The sequence below is a fragment of the Microplitis mediator genome, chromosome 10, assembly GCF_029852145.1.
Source record: "Microplitis mediator isolate UGA2020A chromosome 10, iyMicMedi2.1, whole genome shotgun sequence".
Classification (NCBI taxonomy): domain Eukaryota; kingdom Metazoa; phylum Arthropoda; class Insecta; order Hymenoptera; family Braconidae; genus Microplitis; species Microplitis mediator.
In genome coordinates, this window is record NC_079978.1 from 16,236,267 (window position 1) to 16,256,667 (window position 20,401).

General features: G+C 27.2%; 3 protein-coding genes across 4 annotated transcripts; 1 reads left to right on the top strand and 2 right to left on the bottom strand.

Annotated features, from left to right (window-relative positions):
• Positions 1 to 218: 218 nt before the first annotated feature.
• On the bottom strand, positions 219 to 3,212 carry LOC130675686 (uncharacterized). The gene is made up of 3 exons (XM_057481509.1): positions 3,012 to 3,212; positions 2,547 to 2,912; positions 219 to 746 (listed from the first exon to the last, which is right to left on the bottom strand). Exons 1-3 carry the CDS (start codon positions 3,073 to 3,075, stop codon positions 439 to 441), a joined length of 738 nt encoding a protein of 245 aa, XP_057337492.1. The 5' UTR covers positions 3,076 to 3,212; the 3' UTR covers positions 219 to 438.
• A 1,119-nt stretch (positions 3,213 to 4,331) lies between these two features.
• On the top strand, positions 4,332 to 11,606 carry LOC130675684 (uncharacterized). Of its 2 annotated transcripts, none has more exons than XM_057481506.1 (6): positions 4,332 to 4,657; positions 5,306 to 5,346; positions 5,432 to 5,634; positions 8,153 to 8,324; positions 8,405 to 8,554; positions 11,258 to 11,606. In XM_057481506.1, exons 1-6 carry the CDS (start codon positions 4,632 to 4,634, stop codon positions 11,410 to 11,412), a joined length of 747 nt encoding a protein of 248 aa, XP_057337489.1. In that variant the 5' UTR covers positions 4,332 to 4,631; the 3' UTR covers positions 11,413 to 11,606. The 2 variants fall into 2 exon arrangements, with proteins under 2 accessions (XP_057337489.1, XP_057337490.1); XM_057481507.1 differs by lacking the exon at positions 4,332 to 4,657 and adding an exon at positions 5,185 to 5,204.
• Positions 11,593 to 20,217, bottom strand: LOC130675685 (uncharacterized). The gene is made up of 4 exons (XM_057481508.1): positions 19,997 to 20,217; positions 16,489 to 16,869; positions 11,838 to 11,987; positions 11,593 to 11,741 (listed from the first exon to the last, which is right to left on the bottom strand). Exons 1-4 carry the CDS (start codon positions 20,061 to 20,063, stop codon positions 11,593 to 11,595), a joined length of 747 nt encoding a protein of 248 aa, XP_057337491.1. The 5' UTR covers positions 20,064 to 20,217.
• Positions 20,218 to 20,401: the final 184 nt, after the last annotated feature.

A 20,401-nucleotide genomic window follows, 5' to 3' on the forward strand; every position in this document is an offset into this window, starting at 1 on the left:
AATATACGTAGAAAATTTAACCTTCAGTGTTGTTTAAAAGTCCGCATCGTATTTTCAATGTAACGACGTTTTAATAAATATTACTAGGAATATAAAAAAAAAAGTAATAAATTTATTAAATTTTATTTAACAAAATTTTTTTTATTCAACTTAATATTTCTATTAAATTTAAATACAAATAATTAGATACTAGTGAGAGAAAAAAAAATAAAACAAAAATATTTTTTAATAATTTCTAGTATAAATTAATTTGATTAATAATTTTTAAGCATAAATTTATATATTTTTTTTTAATTTTCAAAATTTAATTATTATGGCTTCTTTAAGTCGCACATTGCTCTGATCAATTACTAGCAAAATATTTAATAATTTTATTGTTTTATTTAAAAATGTAATAAGATTTTATTTTATCACTTTAATTTAATAATAATTTCATTATTATTCCCGATCAGGAAATAGTTCTTCGTAAGTGAAATTTTTTGTTATTTTATTAGAAAGTTCAAGAACTTTTTTTGAAATAGATCTTTCAAGGCTGGGAATTATTCCTTCTAAAATTTCTTGTTGGCTATTATTTATGACAGAATTAATAGCTTCTGAAAAGGTTGCATCTGGACCTTCACGGGCGACGAATTTTGAATGATAGCTTCCGATTTTTAGTTTACAAGTCATTGATGTAAAGTGCATACGTTGTCCTTTTTTCGTGTTTACCAAACGATAGATAATTGTCACTTTTGCACTGACGCTTTCTAAAATAAAATAAACAAAAAAAATTATATCATTCATATATTTTTATTAATTAAATAAATTACTAAACAATGAAATCAAAAACTTAATAATAGGGACAAGATTTTTGCCTTATTTTTGAAATGAATGGTTCAAATGTTTGATATTCCGGCGAAAATATTGGTCTTATGAAAAAAGTTTTTAAACAAAAGTTGTAAGAAATTTAATTTTCTGTAAAAATGTCTCTTATGACTTTCTTATACGACCAATATTTTCACGGTAATTCCAAAATTAAGATTCATAATGAATGATTCAAATTTTTGTTAATTATGAAAATCTTAATTTTGAAATTACGGCTTCCGTATTAATCCTAAGGAAAAATTATAAGAGACATTGTTTTTTGAAAATTCAATTTTGGACAACTTTTACTTAAAAAATTTTTCTATTCAACCAATATTTTTGCCGTAATATCAAAAATTTGACATCATTAATTATTAATTGTTATATTTTTTAATTAAGGAAAAAATCCTGGCCTTACTTATTCAAAAAGTTCATTTAAAAAATGTTTCAAAAAAGTTCATAACAGTAAATTTCCAAATTTCAGGGAACTTTGAACTTTGAGTTGATCTTTTTTGGAACTTTAAAAAAGTTCAACACTAAAAAATTTTTAACGCCATGACCTTGTTCCTGAATAGTTCTAATAAGAGTCAAAAAACCGTTGATGGTTTAAAAGTCTTTTTATTTAACGTTCTTCAAACCAGGAAAAAAACTGAATTATTTTTGCTTAAGAAATTCCGAAAGTTCCTGAAAAAAATTCAGTTCGACAAAAGATCGACTCAAAATTCAGAATTTTCTTAAATTTTAAAAATCACGATCATGAACTTTTTTAGAAAATTTTTTCAACGGAATTATAAAAATTTAATTTAAAATAAAAATTATTTATTTATGAAATTAATAATGTCACAATGAAAGTTAATAATAATCGTATTTTAATTTTTAATAAAAACATAATTTTATTTAAAGGAATATTAATTTTTAACCGGTTATGTATGTTGTAATAAATTGGCAGAGTGTACATATTTCAAATACAACTGACTATTTATCATAATATAAAAATATAAAATATATAAAAATTAAAAGTATCCTTCAGATTTTAAATGTTCACTAGAAAATCACTTTCTGAAATTCTATAAATAAGAAATTGAAAAAAAATTTTTTTCGCGGCCTTGAAAAATTATAATTTTATATTTAGTCAAAATTTCGACAATTAAAAATAATATAGACTCAATTTAATTAGGACTCTATTTAACACCGTGCGGTATTAAAATGAAATAACACTGGTGTAGGTGGTGTAATTTGGCGGTGTTAAAGTACTGGTGTTAAATCGGTGTAAAAAAAAATTGCACGTACAGAAATTAGAAAAAAACGTATTATTCAATACCGAAAAATATTTTAACACTGGGAAATTTTTTTAATACCGGTAAAGAATATTTACACCGGAAGCGGTTTTATTTTAACACACCGTTTGTACTTACCCCGTTTTTTTTAGTGTACTTTTCAAAAATTTCAACAGAATTCAAATGATTAAAATAATCGTTCGATCGCAATTTTAAATTTAATAAAAATGAACACTTGACTTTTCTATCTGTGATATTACTTTGAGCAAAAATTAGTATAAATATGAGTAATTGAATTGAAGTATAACAAACATAAACAAAAATGATTTACTAATTGAAGATGTTCAAAAACAATTGTGTTGAAAATTGACATAAATAAAAACACATGACGATTATTAATATGAAATAAATATATAATTTGATTACCGGCATCGATTTTTATAGGCCCTTTTCCAGTTACTGGAACAATTATTTTAGCAGTGACATCATAATCTCCTTCCAATTGAACATTTTTGAAATATATATCTAAATCAATTGTTTTAGTTTCTATATTCATTTTAATACTATTTATTTGAAAATCAGGTAATCCATAAAGTTTGACTTGTTTCGCAGATGCCTTTATTTCATTTGAATTAGCTAATGGTAATCCTTCTTCGATATTCAAATATTCTAATGGCGGTACAGCAAATTCAGGTATTCCTGTACGAAGTTTATGACGAAGTGATTCAACGCTGCTTTTTATACACTGATTTAATTGAGGATCTTTACGTCCACAAATTTTAATATAAGATGCTACATCACAAAATTAATAACAAACAAACAAAATTTTAAATTAATTGTTTCATAAATAAAAAACATTTTAAATAAATTAAAGTTCGGAAAAATACTCACGGACTTGACATAACGTCACCAAAAATAGAGCGGAAATAGTTAAAAAAAATATGTATGTTTTCATTGTGTACTTAAGTTAATTGATTTTCAAAATATATAAACTCAAAAAAAAAATACATATATATATGAATATATATATGTATTTATTAGTACGATGTATGTTCACAATAAGTCTTTCTCAAAACTGAGAGAAATTTGACGATGGGCCAAATATATATACCTGTGGTTGACTTGACGATCATCATAACAACATAAATTCTCAGTTGAATTATTTATTGGAATAAGTTTATTTCAGGGTCATGGTTGGGTAGTCCTGTTGTGTGTCAGAATTCAAAGTCTTCCATTCACTTTGCAATCATTTCTTCCTTTTTTTCTTCATCCTTTCTTTTTTCTCTACTCACATATATAACTAAATATAATATACATATAAATCAATAAATACCAAATTTTTTTTTTTAATGATTTTTCGTTTATCATTGAATCCAAAAAAAATTTTATTGGTTTACAATAGTCTTATTTTTTCTACCGGTTAATTATATTTAAAATTTTTATAAAAATGACAATTGATAATTAAAATTATTTTTTCATGTATAAATTAAATTTATTATTATTATTATTTTTAAAAAATTTATGTGTGTAATTCGAATTAGTTTTTGAAATATACAAATTAAATGGATAATTTGATGACGAAATACATCCCAATTATCGGCGTCAGAGTAAAGAGAAATGTTTTTTTTCTCTTATATACATACCAAACACGGTAATGGCTCGTGATAACTGTGTAACTATCGCATATTTTGTTACGGGTTATACTTTAGTATATATTTATATTTGTAAAAATAATAATAATTATTATTTACATTTAATTTTTTAATTTTTCTATTACAAATTAAAAAAAAATGACGGCGATTGTTAAACGATACTGAAGTTAGCCGACGTCCAATAATTTTTGGATTTTTTTTTAAACAATAAATTATAAAAAAAAAATATTTGAAAAAATTGCACCTGTAGTTTATTAAATTTTCTACATGTGCATATTTTTATTTTCATTTTTTTTTTTAAATTAAGTCGTTGAAACAAAAATTCGAAAATTTTTAACTGTCCGCTAACATCAGGATCATAATTGTTAATTAATAAATACATTAACTTAAAAAATTATAAAATAAAAAAAAAGTTAAGAATAAAAAATAAAAATACTTAAGACAAACTAATAAATAAAAATGAAATATCGTTTTATAAGTTTTTGACGAAGTAAACTGGAGTCGGACGAAAGCAAGAGTCTTTAAGAGTAATGGCAACTAATATAAATAAAATTTCTAACCGCCGGGCGGGTTGTTCTAACAGTAAACCACACTTACAGTACATTACATTACTACATTCACTATGTTGCGTTTTAGTGCCTGTATTACCCCATTGGTATGGTCGGGGGCTAAGCTACAACCAATGGTTGTCAAGTAGCACGAGGTAATCAACCTAACCGAATGCAATAGTGCAATAAATTTCAGGCTTGAACCGGGTAACTTTTGCGAATTCCATCTCATCACTTTTACTAGCATTAACACTTGTATGTAACACAACATTTTACTTCAATCGTGTTTGTCTAATCGCAACGAAAACATCATGATCGCTCTTATTATTCGCGTGTGGTATGACATAATATCACTTTTTTTTTTAATCAAATTATTTTTTAATATTTATTATAATTAATTAATATTTAAATTAAGAAATATCACTAATGTTAATTTAAATTGGTAATTAAATGACTCGTCATATACGACCTTAAAATAATTTGGATAGTCATCACTGGTTACTACTACTATTGGTTCATAATTAATATTCTTGAAGTGACGGAATAGTTTGTGGAGAGAATAAATTCGAAATTTTCGTGATCATAATTGAAAGATTTGATTAATGAGATAGTCATTTTTTTTCTGTTATTAATTTTATTTAAAAAATTTTTAAAATTAATCACATCAAGGCAGCAAAAAACTTGCAAGATCAAAGGGCGAAAATATTTATTTATTTATTAATTATTATAGATAACTATATAATTTATTTAATTATTTAATCAATTATAATTAACAGATACATTATTATCGATACTGTATTTAGTTTTATGAATTACAGTATTTTGCAATAGTTAGTTAGTTTATAGTGTATAATTAATTACAGCATTTCCTCAATTTCTATGACGTAAACTATACTTCATAATATATACAGATACACAATTAAGTATTTCATAATTTATCATCATCTTTGTTGTTTTTTGTCCATTTCCATTTATTTTATTTCAGCTTTATAACAACGATAATAAATCCAGTATTGGCAGAGCTGCGTAAGTAAATTTAAATAAATTTTAATGTTTCAATTTAAACTTTTTTATTGCAGACAAAAATAAATATTTTATAAATTATTTTTAGCTTCATATATTAAAGCGTGTAAAAAGTCGGATCCGGATATTAATAAATGTATAACGAACACTATTGAAAATTTGAGAATAAAATTATCTAATGGGATACCTGAACTTGATGCACCAGCTATTGAACCTTTAGTTTTAAAACATGTTCGTCTGGTTCGAGGACCTGAAGGTGCTAGACTTGATGTCAATCTCACGGACATTCAGGTAAATTTATTATTCATTTTTAGATAAATCTTTTTTTTTTTTTTTTGTTAGTCTATAAAATTACGGTTTTTTTAGTATTTTATTTAATAACAAAATTCTGAAAATAAGTATAATATTTTTTTTTAAAATGAAGAAATTACAATAGATTACAATAGATTTGTTTGAGGAAAACGGGAGGGGCAAAATGGGCCACAAAATTTTTTGTAGATTAAAATTATCATGAATAAAGGTGGCAGCACATACGTCATGGGGCAATTTTGGCCGCCCAAAATTATTAAAAGTTTTAATAATTAATAAGTAAAAATAAATTTTATATCGATAAGATTGATTTGTATCGATTTTTCAATATCGAATTCAATGGCAAGATCATTTTTATCATTGGGATAAAAAACAAAATTATTCTTAATAAGAAATTTTAAGTCTTTTTTTTTTTTAGCGGGATTCATTTTGTTGGATGACTAGAGTAAATTAAAAATAATTGAAAACTGATTTTTAAAATTTTTTACAGGGGTTCAATTTGCCCCATATTTGAATTTTTATAACGTGATTTTGATCCAAATAGGAGAGAGGGGGGCAGAGTGGGCCCCTTAAGGAAAATAATTATAATATCATTAATTTTTTTTACGCGTTTACTTCTTTTTAGACCGTTGATACTTATTTTCCCTTCATTTTGCTGCATCCATTAAAATTGAAAAATCGAAAACTAGGGGCAAAGTGGACCCTCCGAAAAATTTCGGATTTGATATTTTTTATTCTTTACACGTGTGATATTTGCAAATAACTATAAAACAATTGTATTTTAATAATATAAAAAATCATTTTAATGGTCTGCTGCGATATAACTTTAAAACGTAATTTTATTGTCTTTAACTTTCTTAATAAATTATCTCTGATTAAAAAAAGGAATTTGATAGAATTAAAAAGAATTAAAATGTTAATACTTTCAAATTCTGCTGAATACTGTAAATCCTTTTTCAAAATTCACGATTAATCATATTAAATACTTTTCAATACTAAAATGATCAAAATGAGTAGTAGGATACAACAGAATTAAACTAGCATTTAAAATTTCTGATTCTATTAAATACTTTTTAATCCTAAAATAATGTCTTCATTTCATTATCTTTTTAGGATATAAAAGGATTCAACTAGTATTTTAAATCTCCGTTTCTACTGAATACTTTTAAATCCTGAAATATTTTTAGAATTAAATAGTATTTAACAGAATTAAAAAATTTGAATCATGTTGAATCCTTCTGAATCATATTTTCAGGATTGGATAGCATTCATGAGGATATAAATTTTTTAATTCTATCAAATTCTTTTTTTTAATCAGGCCTGAGTCGAAATATTAGACGTAAATTGAACGTTCTTGACGTTTTAAACGTAAATTGAACATTCTCAACGTTTTAAATGTGAATTTAACGTTTTGAAAGTAAATTGAACGGTTTTTTTGTATTTTGGTTCGTAAAAAATTGGTAATTTCATGAGTTATGATTTTAGTTTAATGATAACATTAATTAATTTATTTCAATATTTGTAATCACAATTTTCATAACCTCGATATCATACTATATGAAAAGATATAATAAGTGTTCGATAAAAGTATGAAACTAAAAAAATTTTTTTTTTCAAAATACGAATTCTTTATTTAAGAGCCAGAAAAGCGGACGACAAAATTTTAATTTTAGGGAATTGACGTGATTATAATCCAGGAGTACAAAATCGATGAAGATAATTTTTTGGTATGCTTATGTTTTCTTATATTGTAAGTTTCAATAGGTTTTAGTTACGTTTTTGATTTATGATACTGCAATCTACGTTTTGAATAAGTTAAAAGCTGTCAAATTGAGTTTATAATGTCCAAAACGTCCAATTTACGTCTAATATTTCAACTCGGGGGGATATTTAATGAACAGTTTTGGTGGTCTATTTTAGCCCTCATTGTATAAGAAATTTCGATAAGCTTATTATCCGTCCGAATTTATTAGCGTATAGAAAATTTTGAGGGGCCCACCTTGCCCCCATATTTTTTGAAGTTTTGAAAATTTTAAGGGGCCTACTTTGCCCCCTCCTCCCCTACTTATTCAGGGACGAAAAAAAAGTAGAAGTTGAAAACAAAACTTATGCTAATTTGTTTCTTAGGAGGCCCAAAAAATATAATATTTTTAATAAAACATAATCTTGATTTAAATTCCATACGACAATTTTTTTGATCCTGTTGTGTGAGTTTAAAACTTTTTTGTGTAATGTCAAATAAAAGTCTTGTAAATTATAATTTAAATGTATGACATGTCAGGATTAAAAATTTTGTGGGAGTTTGAGGTTTAAAATATAAAAACAAAAAATTAAATTGCATATATTATTATTCGTTCTGAATACTGAATTGTAGTTCAAATGTCAGCAAGTCTGTAAGATTTAAATCTTGATGCAGACTTGTTGGCATTGGTTAGTATGCAATGTTTATATTTTTAAAAATTAAAACTAACCAAATAATTATATTGATGATGTCTTTAAGGTGAAAGGTCCATCTACATTTAAAATACGAGAATTTAAAGCTGATGTTGACGATGTTACTTTTACATTCAAAGTCAGCTTTGGAGTATTGAGTTTCCGAGGAAAGTATCAAATAAATGCACGACTATTATTGTTGAGACTTGCTGGAAGTGGTGATATAACAGGAAATTTCAGTAAATATTTAATACTTCATTTTTATACATTTATTTAAATAGAAAGCGGTTTGTTATTAATATAAATTATTTATTTATAGCTGGTTATGATTCTGATGTGACGCTTCATGCTGAAAAAGTTGTTAAAAATAATGAAGTATATCTTAACTTTGAAAAAATGAAACTTGTAATAAGAATTGGAAAGGCTGATATATATCTTTCAAATCTATTTGGTGGTGATCCTATTCTTGGTAAGAACTTTGATAAAAATTAATTTTTTACCGTACCTGCGCTGAAAGATCAAATTACTGCCCTGTTTAGAGGGAAGAAAGTCATACTTTTCTCTTATAAGAAAACGCATAATGAAAATTAGCGCATGTGCCTTTCTTCCCGTAAAAAGAGGCAGAAATTTAAATATTCAGGTGCAAATCTGGTAACAGACAGTATACACCGCAGAGGAAGGTAGGACATCCGAATCCGCGTGATTGCCATCCTCGTCTTCAGTTGGAATAGAAAATTACACGAGGGTTGGAATGTCCTACTTTCTTCCCGCGGTGTGTAACATACTATTTCATATTACCCGCATTGAAATTGCGAGTTCTAATGCCTGTTTTGCCAGTCGTAACAAGCCAATTTCAGACCAATGCGATTTAGCGCGCAGATACTAATCAATTTCTTATCTCGGTAAGAAACTCATTTCATCCTTGTCAGAAGCGCATGTGTTTATTGTAAACCTTTGAATATTTATGACATTCTAATAACCAAACAAACTATAAGTTGTATTTTAAAAACTAAAAAAATAATATGAGTTCCAATAACAACAATTGTTAAATTAATAAAAAGCCACTGTATTTCTTGTTAAAATACTTAAATTTCCATATTTAAAGTATATCATTATTTTTTTTACCACACTATCGGTCAGAAATTAGCCTGATTTGACTGACTCGAGACATTAAAACTCTCAGTATCAATGCAGGTAACATGCAAAATATAGTGCATGGCACGGGATGAAACACGACTTCAGATTTCGGGTGACGTCGACCAACTTCGGCTCGGACAGTCAACTTCATCTTTATCTGAAAGGGTATCGTTTTATCCCTTGCCACGCAATATATTATTAAATTGTTAAAATTATAATTTTCTTTTTTAAAAAAACTACCAATTTATCGTCTGCTCTAAAAATTTTTAAAATTTCATAATTTAAAAAAATTTATTTAAATTATTAAATTTCTTTATTGAATTACTTAAAAAGATTAATATTACAACAACTACTGATCAATATAATACATAAATATGATTTTTATTATAATGAAAATTTATTGGAAGACATGATATTAGTTGTAATAACAGTAAACCGTCGATACATAATTCTTAACTAGACAAACAATCAATAAAATCAAGCCAATAATTACTATAAAACACATTGAGATCTAGCACATTTTTTTTTTAATTTTAAACTTTTAATCACAATCTTCTAGTAATTATTATTCTGTCTATTCATATATATATGCATAAAAAAACCAATGATTGTTTAAATGCTTACATATGTAGGTCATAGCAATTTTTTCACGGGTTCAAGTACGCCAATTGGACAATTATAAATAATTTTTTCTTTAATAATACTAACTGATGGTATCATAAATAATTATGAGTTTATTATATGTTTATGATAAATTTCCGCTCATTATAATTATCCACTTTTTTTTAATTCCCGCTATTTCTTTAGCTTGATAATTTTTATGCATATAATTTTTTAATTGATTTTTTTTACGATATATCTACACTCAATAATTATGAATCGTAAATATGAATATCTATTAATAATAAAAACGAATTTTAAAAAATATCTTAATATTAATGTTAAAAAATATATGTATAATAGAGTGGTCCAAAAAAAACGTTTTTTTTTTTTTTTTCAAGGGCTATTATCTCAAAAGCTTCTCTAAGGTATAAAAAAAATCCCCTCCAAATTGCAGCTTGATATCTCAATTCTTCAAGAAGCTCAATACATTTATATTTTCCCATTTAAATAACACATAAAAAAATTTTTTTTACGTTTTCATCCGGTAAAACTACGAAAAAAATTTTTCTCTGAATTTTTTATCAATTATTCTTGTAGGAAATTTAATTCTCTACAAAAAAGTATTGAATTAGTTTTTTCGTAATCCTAACGGGTAAAAAGTTATTGAGCTTTAAATATTCGCAATAAAAGAAAATTTAATTAGATATGAAGAAAATTACATTCAGTATCCATCCGCAAGTACTAGCTTTAGTTGAAAAATATAATGAATTAGGACAAAAGATAAAGAACAGAAACAATATCTGTTACAAATAGTTGCTGATCATAGGAAAAAATATCCAAATTGTAATAAGAAAAATTATTCATAATTATATAAACGATTATCAAATTATTTAAATATTATAAACAGTTTAGAGTTTGATTAATTTCGAAATAAATATATGCAGTGACCCAAAAAGTTTTCAAAAAGTTGAAAATTATTTCAAATCTATAAAAATAAAATAAATTATCTAGTAATGCTGTTAATTTCATCAAAGAGTTGCTCTAAAACTATCTTCCTTCAAATTTACTTAGTAACGAGTACTTAAAGCTCAATAGCTTTTTAACCGTTAGGATTACGAAAAAACTATTTCAATATTTTTTGGTAGAGAATTAAATTTCCTACAAGAATGATTGATGGAAAATACAGAAAAAATTTTTTTTCGTAGTTTTACCGGATGAAAACGTACAAAAAAAATTTTTACGTGTTCTTTAAATGGGAAAATATAAATGTATTGAGCTTCTTGAAGAATTGAGATATCAAGCTGCGCTTTGGAGGGAATTTTTTTTTATACCCTAGAGAAGCTTTTGGAATGATAGCCAAAAAACTTTTTTTTTTGGACCACTCTAATGTATAATAATACTAATAGTAATACTATAACATTAATTTTCGCAGGTCCAGCCAGCAATCAAATACTCAATGCAAACAGTAATTTGTTATTAGACGAAATAAGACCTGTTTTAGAAACAGCTCTTTCCGATTTATTCACAGACGTTGCTAATAAAGTTACAAATTCTTTCACATATAATGAATTATTTCCAGACGATTAAAACATTTTTATATTATTATTTACATTGTTTAGTCAAAGAAATAAAAAAAATAAAAATTTCGGACATTTGTAAGCTTAAAAAATAACTCTCAAGATATTTTATAATGATCGTTACCATCACGATTATTAATGTGATGACATGAGTCGAATGTTAAGAAAAAAAAAAAAAACTAAAAAAAAATTACGGTAAAATTTCATCCTTAGACAGAGCACCGAGTGCTCTTGCAGCTAATGCTTTACCAATAGATGCTGATGTTTCTTCGATTATTGGATTAATTATATCCAATACAAGTCTTGGATTTGAATTAAAGAACGAAGTAGCTGCATCCGCTGTTAATTAATAACATCAAAATATATTGTATATAATAAAATTAATGATAAACTTTTTTTTAAATATATTCATATGGAATTATTTTATTTTTATACCTGTAAGAACTTGCGTCGGAGGTGCTTTCAGTTTTATATTTCCATCACCAATGCGTAATTTAGTCACTAATTTACTGAGCTCGATTCTTTTAACTTGATTTTTGTCGACGATTTCTTTACCTTGAGCACTTACACGAACTTGAGTGTTTGCTAAAAAACAATAAAAATAATTTTGATAATTAATATCACGGAGAGAAAAAAATGGGAATTTTTCCAATTTTTCTTGGGAAAAATTCCTTTGTTGGTATTGAAAATTTTACTATGTCAACATGTGAATTGTAACTGTATCATATAGTAAATTTTGCTTTGTTATATAGGAATTATTCCTATATTGACAATGTACATTTTCCTATATCAACATGAGAAAATTTCCATGTAGACATTGAAAAAGTTCCTGTGTTAACATTGCTGGGATTCTTTTAATTTATTAAGTAAATCAAAATTAATTAATTGAATTGATGTTTATATACTGTCGGAAACACGGTGTCATTGATTTTTACGTCCTCGTTTATATTAATCGAATTTATAAAAACATTTGTTCATTGGTAGGTGCTGCAAAAAAATTTTAATTAAATTACACAAAATTTTTTCGAAAACTTTGTGATTTTCGTTTTAAGGCCTAAATGATAATAATAGTGACAAAAATATTTGGTATTTTGTTGGTTTTAGTTTCTTGTGGACTTTTCCTCTGCAATATAGCAATTTTTCCTATGTTGACATGAAAATTTTTCCCATGCCAACATGGGTATTTTTAATATGTCAACATAGGAAAAATTCCCATGGCAATATAGAAGAAATTACTCCGGTAACATGGGAAAAATTCTTATACTGACACAGTAAAAATACCCATGTCAATAAAGGAATTTCAGCAATGTTATCAGAGTAATTTTTCCATGTCAACATGGAAATTTTTCCAATGGCAATATGTAAGATATTCCTTTAAAATATGGTTATATTCTCATTATTCCCTAGTAAAATTTCCCATGTTCATAAAGCAAAATTTTCTATGTCAACAAGGGAATTTCTCCTAAGTGAAATTGGAAAAATTCCCATGTTTTTCTCTCCGTGTACTAATAGAATTGAAAAAGTTTCATTTTTTCATTTTAAATACTCATAACTAAAAACTCAACACTTTCCGATATGAAACTTTCACTATTCGATGCAGCACGTATCGAAAAAGGTTTTAGGCTATTTATAATAGTTAATTTATCCATGTTTCGTTGTTTCTTTTATTCATTTATTTTTATAAATATTTATCTCACGCCCTTGGAATCAAAAGATTTTTTTTTTGTGTATTAAAAAAAAAATACTGCACATCATTTATTATTTATTTATTGTTATTTAACAAATATTCATAGTTGGATTAGAAAGAGAATGCGATTCGGGTATTTTCGGTTCTTTAGTAACATGTTGTTCGGATTCAATGTTATTTAATGTTGATCAGAGTTGCAATTTTTTGATAACTTAACAATAATTAATTAAACGTCAACATGATGAAAAAGCTAAAATAAGAATTTCTAGACTGTGAAAAAAGTTCGATTTGTAAAACGTCTAAATTGGAAACAGATTAGAATATATCAAGTTGTGCTTTTTTTGAACTTTTAGGATTTTAGTAGTGAAAAATATACACGTAAAAAAAGATGTAGTTTAATTTATCATAATTGGGGATATATATAGGGGAAGGGGGGGGGGGTAAGGTAGGCAAAACCGGGTAAATTACTTACAGCTACCGATTGTTTCAGTAACAGCTACCGATTATTTTTTTCCGCGATGAGGGATTCTTCGGTTTTTTCGAAAATTTCTTTTTTCTTTTAATTTTTTCCAATCATGAATATTCGTCATCAAAGAAATAAGGGTAGTCACTACAAAGAATTTTTTGAAATTGAAGAAATTATTGAAAACCGAAGAATCGCTCATTATGCGATTTTTGGTGATAATGAATAATTTAAAGCTTACACGGAAAGAAAATTATGGCAGCGGTTCCCATAATTTTGTGAAATTTTTTCCTATACCATCATAGGAATTACGACCATAAATTATGGGAGCGGTTCCTATAATTATAGGAATAATTCCCATAATTATAGGAATAGTTCCTATAATTATGGGAATGATGCCCATAACACTATAGGAATGGTTCCTATAATTATAGGAATGGTTCCTATAATTTATAGGAATACTTTCTATAATATTATGGGAATCATTCCTATAATTTATTGGAATGGTTCCTATAATTTATAGGAACCATTCCCATAAATTATAGGAACCATTCCCATAATATTATGGGAATGGTTCCTATAATAGTATGGGAACTATTCCCATAATATTATGGGAATGATTCCCATAATGCAATTGGAATGGTTCCTATACCATTATGGGAATCATTCCCATAATATTATGGGAATAGTTCCCATACTATTATAGGAACCATTCCTATAATATTATGGGAATGGTTCCCATATTATCATGAAAAAATTAATTTAAAGAAGTGTGGTAATCACTTCTACAATACACAGAAATATTATTAAACATAAAAACAAAAATTCAAACATTGAAAAAAAAAATCGTATTTGGCAAAAAAACATTAAAATTTTTAATAAGAATTTTTTTTCAGCACAAAACATTCAAGAAAATTTAAATTTTGGGAAATTTCTACACTATTGTGCAAAAAAAAAATTTTATGATATTATAGGGATGGTTCCCATAACATTATGGGAATAGTTCCCATAATATTATAAGAATAGTTCCTATACCAATATGGGAACCATTCCCATAATAGTATGGGAACGATTCCCATACCATTATGGGAATGGTTCCCATAATGATACGGGAATGGTTCCTATAATATTATGGGAACCATTCCCATAATGGTATGGGAACCATTCCCATATCATTATGGGAACCATTCCTAAAGTAGTATAGGTACTATTCCCATACCATTATGGGAACCATTCCCATAATGCATAGGAAAACTTCCCATAATTTTCTTTCCGTGTAGGAGCACTAAGGAAGAAAAATCGGAGAGCTTTGAATTTCGCAGGGTTTTTCCGGGACACTTTGAGGTTGACAAAAAACCGACGGTATCCTTCATTCATCCATCGTATCCAAAGTTACACCAATGTTTCCAAATATCCCTTAATACGTCAATTTTCACCTTTTTTTGAATCAACATTAACGCTTCGAAAAATTTGTAACTTCCCGCTAAGAAAATCGATGATTTTCAAAAAATTCAGGAAGTTATTGTTTTTACCCCGATTTTAGAAAATCGAGTTGTCATCATATGTCATTGTTTTGAGGTCCTAGAAAGCTACTCTGACTATTTTCAGAATGATGTCCGAGTGTGTGTGTGTGTGTGTGTGTGTATGTAAACTCTTTATAACTTTTTAACTAATAAACCGATTTAGATGGTTAGGGCGGCAATCGAAAGAGCTTGTTAGCCATCAAGTTTCCTGAAAATTTCAGATCATTTGATCAAGTAGACTCGAAAATATTGGCGAATTACGAAAAAAAAAATTTTTTTTTTTTATTTTTTTAATGATTTCTCAGAAACGGCTTAAACGATCGACTCCAAAATCTAAGCAGCTTAGATAGAACTTAATAAAACGCGTCGATTGCCGCCTCAACCATAAAAATCAGTTAATTCGTTCACGAGATATTGTGGGAGAAAGAAATGCTAAAAAACGGTTTTTTTTTCGAAAACAATGGCATATAAAAGTATTTTCGAGCTCGAAAACAGCAGAAAGTTTTGGGGCTGGCCAACCGATGTCCAGATTTTTATCTTATTCATCTTAATTTGAGCTTATTCGTCTTTACTTCAAGCATGACAGTCATTCACCTTGCTTTAGACTTGATTAACCAAGTCAATATTAAGCAGTATTTTTTAGTGTAAATTTGTTTTTCGCGTTTCACCTTAGTTTTGACTTTTTCACCTTATAATTTAAGTCGAATAAATCCAAATCAAGACAATTTCGAGTTAATTTTTACTCTTCGAGCTTGAAAATCTTTTTGTATGTCATTGTTTTCTTATGAGCTTTTCAAACTCTAACACACTATAGTCCTTTATCTATCATGATTGAATAAGTGGTATACTTGGGACTGTTTATGCAGTGAATATTCACTGATTTGCAGCATTTTTCACTGATTCATTTTAAGAGAGTAGGGCCCTAAAACTTCGAGATATGGTCAAAACTAGGATTCCGAAAATCGGACCGAAACCAATAACTTCCCTTTTTTTTGAAAATTTTAAATTTTCTTAGCGGGAAGTTAAAAAAGTTCTAAAAGTTTAGAAAAATTTAATTTATAATTATTATAATTATTAATTTAATTTCAGTCGAAAAAGTCGAGATCTTATCGGAAAATCGTCAGCAAATCGATAACTTCAAAGAAGAAAATAAGGTAAAGCAAGCCTGAATCAAGTTTCATTTTTGACCCAGATGTGTTCAATTATTTAACATAAAATTTATGTTAAAAATCGACACACAAACGCAATGTGTTGAATTAACACAAAGATTTGTGTAAACCGTTTGGAACAGACAGTTTGTGTTAAATTTAACACAAAAATTCCGACTGTGTATTAAAGCTTTTTTGGACATACTTTGCTTTGTTTTTGTTTAAATTAATTGTTTTTATAAATCTTAAATATTTGAATACTTACTAAAATTGCCTCGAAAAGCTCCATTGCCATTGAGTGTTAATAATAAAAGGTTACCCTTGACATCATAATTTCCTTTAACGTGTATGTAAGGAATTCGTACTCTCAAAAATACAGCCAAATCATTAGGCTTTGCTCTGAGTTCATCGATCTCATAATTACTAGCACCATAAACTCGTACGTTTGTTAAATTAGCTTTGACTCTAATAGCATCGAGATTGCGGTCAACGACTAATGATGGTAAAGATAGCGGATCCAGAGGTGGTAACTTTAATGAAGGAATTCCTTTGATAAGTTGTGGCGTAAGTATCATTAATTGCTGAAGGACACATTTGTCATAGTCATCCGGTGGATCCGATCGAGAACATGGTGTTATTCCAGGTGCTTAACAGAGAAAAATATTTTAATTAAAATTTACGTAATTTTATTTATCTACTTAATTTATTTAATTGTTTGAAGAAATTATTTTTTTTTTTAATAATAAAATTATAAATTTTTTGTCACGCGACTATAGACAAGTAATTTTTTTCGATAAAGTTCTTATACATCACACTAAAAAAAACATCAAAATTTTAGATCAATTGCTTCGATGCATTTTTTGAGGAAATAATTTTTTTTTTTTACCTCATTTTAATTTACTCCGAAAATTATAATTGAGATTAAAGTTTTTAACTTATGAGATTACTTTTTATGTAAATTATTTACGCACAGAAAAAAAGGATTTCTTGGCGCGAAAATATTTTACTCTCTCCTAGAAAATTTTCACTTGACTTAAGAAATTTTTCGCATTACGAACTGAAAACGGAAATTTTCTTGGGACGAGCCAAAAAAAAAATCGGTCTATCGGTTGACCCTGCGGGCCAGTCTTAAAACTTCCCGCTATTTTCAAGCTCCTTGACATCGAAAACATTGTTGTAAATACATTTTCAAGCTCGAAAATACTTTTGTATGCCATTGTTTGCCACCTTGACGATTAAAATCGGTTCACATCCGTTCAAAAGTTACAGATATTTACATACGTACGTGCATACATACATTAGGGTGCTTCGTTTGAACCGACTATTTTTTTTTTTTCGCTCCCATCCCGAAATTTTGTTGGAAGTACTCCAAAAAAAATTCCCTGAGAGTTTGAGCCCTTAAAATTAATATTAAGTACTCGAACACAGCGTGTGAAGATTTCCCATTTAAAATACACGTAACCTTTGGTTTTTATTTTTTAAACTTTTATAATTCCGCGGCATTTTATGATATCATCTCGCCCAAAGTCGGGATTTTTTCAGAATTAAATGTAATACAAAAGTGCCCAATGTCGCGAAGTCGTAACTCATACGGGTGGGGTAGTACGGACCGCTAAACCGAACTCTTTCATAGAATTCTTGTTTTTTTCTGATTATCTCATAAACAACAAGACCTACAGAAAAATTGTGAAAAATGATTTTATAGGAAATTTATTTTCCTACAAAAAAGGTCCTTAGCACCGAATCACTGAGATTGATATTTTCTGAGATATTAATTATTGAAGTTGAAGTAGCATTGAATTCCCATAAAATGTCAAATCAAATCTTAGAAAATATTGATTTTTTATTTGACTAATATCTCAGAAAATATCAATCTGAGTGATTTGGTGCTAAGGACCTTTTTTGTAGGAAATTGAATTTCCTATAAAATTGTCATTTGCATTTTTTCTGTAGGTCTTGTTGTTTATGAGATAATGATAGAAAGAACAAAAATTCTATGAAAAAATTCGGTTTAGCGGTACGTACTACCCCACCCGTATGAGTTACAACTTCGCGACAACGGACACCTTTGTAGTACATTTAATTCTGAGAAAATCCTAACTTTGGGCGAGATGATATCATAAAATGCCGCGGAGTTATAGAAGTTTAAAAAATAAAAACCTAAGTTTACGTGTATTTTAAATGGGAAATCTTCACATGCTGTGGTCGAGTACTTAATATCAATTTTAAGGGCTCAAACTCTCAGGAAAGTTTTTTTGGAGTACTTCCAACAAAATTTCGGGATGGGAGCGAAAAGAAAAAAATAGTCGTTTCAAACGAAGCACCCTAACATACATACATACATACACTTGGACATCATCTTGAAATTAGTCAGAATAGCTTTCTAAAATTTCAAAATGTCAAGATCTCTTAAAAATTCGATTTTCGAAAATCGGACTGAAACCAATAACTTTCCGGATTTTTGAAAATTTCCAATTTTCTTAGCGAGAAGTTAAAAATTTTGGAAGCGAAAAAAACTTTTGGCGACAAGAAATTTTTTCTAATCCTGAGAAAATGTATGCTTTCATTTCATAATGACAAATTTTTTTTTTGCACCAAGAAATCATTTTTTTTCTGTGTAGATTTCCTTAAAAAACTATAAACTAATATTATTTCTTTATCTCTTTTCGTGGCGTTTATTTTATTCCAGAGTGTCAATTTTGCCCCAGTATAACATTCTGGTCGAGATGTAAAATCTACTTTGTTACGGAAATTATAATATTTTCATTACATTTCATAAAGTTTCTTTTTTATAATTTTTTTTGGGCACCACCTCCCTTATTTGATGTAAGCAAATGAGACTAAAAATTTACCTAACTTTTTTCTCTAAAGAAAAAATAATAGTTTAATCATAGTATGCAGAATAAATGCAATGATAGTGATTAAATAAGTACTTTTTTTTATCATTACGTATTCTGCTTGACTGCTGTATTACCAGTATTACCAGTATGAAAATTTGTATCATTATTTTGATGTGACATTTTTTTTTATTTTATATAATTTTTTATTGTCGTTCAGCTAACGACAATAAATCTGAAGTTGAAAGTGTACTTTGGTTAGAAAGTGAAACTTTATATATATGAACGTAACTAAGCCGTTGAGCTTTTTATATATATATAGAGATTTGTAAAAGTGAAAGATCAGTTTACGCGCATAAATAATTGATCTATAAATAATTAAAACCTTTCATAACCTGATTTTGAGTTTGAAAAAAATTAATTGTAAAATATAATATCTATATTAACTAATTAGACAACTAAAAGTTATATAAATTAAAAAATAATAATTTTCGAATTTTTTAAATTAAAAATTCTATCGGGGTGACAAAAAAAAAAATACAAAAAAGGATACCATGGCTCAAAAGTATTTTTTGAAAGTCAAAAGGAAAACCAAAAAATACATTAAAAATTTTATCACATTTTATGATGCTAAATTTATTTAGACTTGATGTCTTTTATTTTAAGCCAAATTACATCTGTCAGCTTTGAAAAAAAATTTCGTAATATTATTAATTTTGTTTTTTTGTCTACTTAGAAAGTAGTTGAGTAGAAATTGCAAATTTTTCAAATTCAAATATTTTACAGTGCCTTAATCCTGAAAAAAGGAATAAAAGTACTCCATTTTTTCAAGTTTGTCTCACATATTTTTTTGAAATCCAAAAATGTTTTTACCATTACTTGTAATCAATATTAGCAAAAAAAAAAAAAAAAAACAATAATAATAAGTCAACTTACGTAATTCCGAAAGCACTTTACCGGCCGAAATGACAAATAAAAATAAAAAAATGTTGTTGAATGACATTTTAATACCTAAATGTATTTAACAAGCCGATATAATAAGCGATACAGTAATTTATCAAATTTAAAAAAAAAAAAAAAAATGAAAACAAACGCCCTAAAAAAAAATTAAAAACACTTTCGTAGTTGAGCCGGTATAATTGTAATTTGCGAGGACGTTATTGAAAATGCACACGATGTACACTACGTGCGATTATATATAAAGTAAGTGAACTTTCTCCGGTAATACCCCTTCTTTTTTTTTAAATTGCAAATCTATCACGGTAGAATGCATGCTTTTAAATCAGTCAGGGCCGTATAAATACTGACCCTTACTTAAATGACATTTTTTCCGCTAACAAT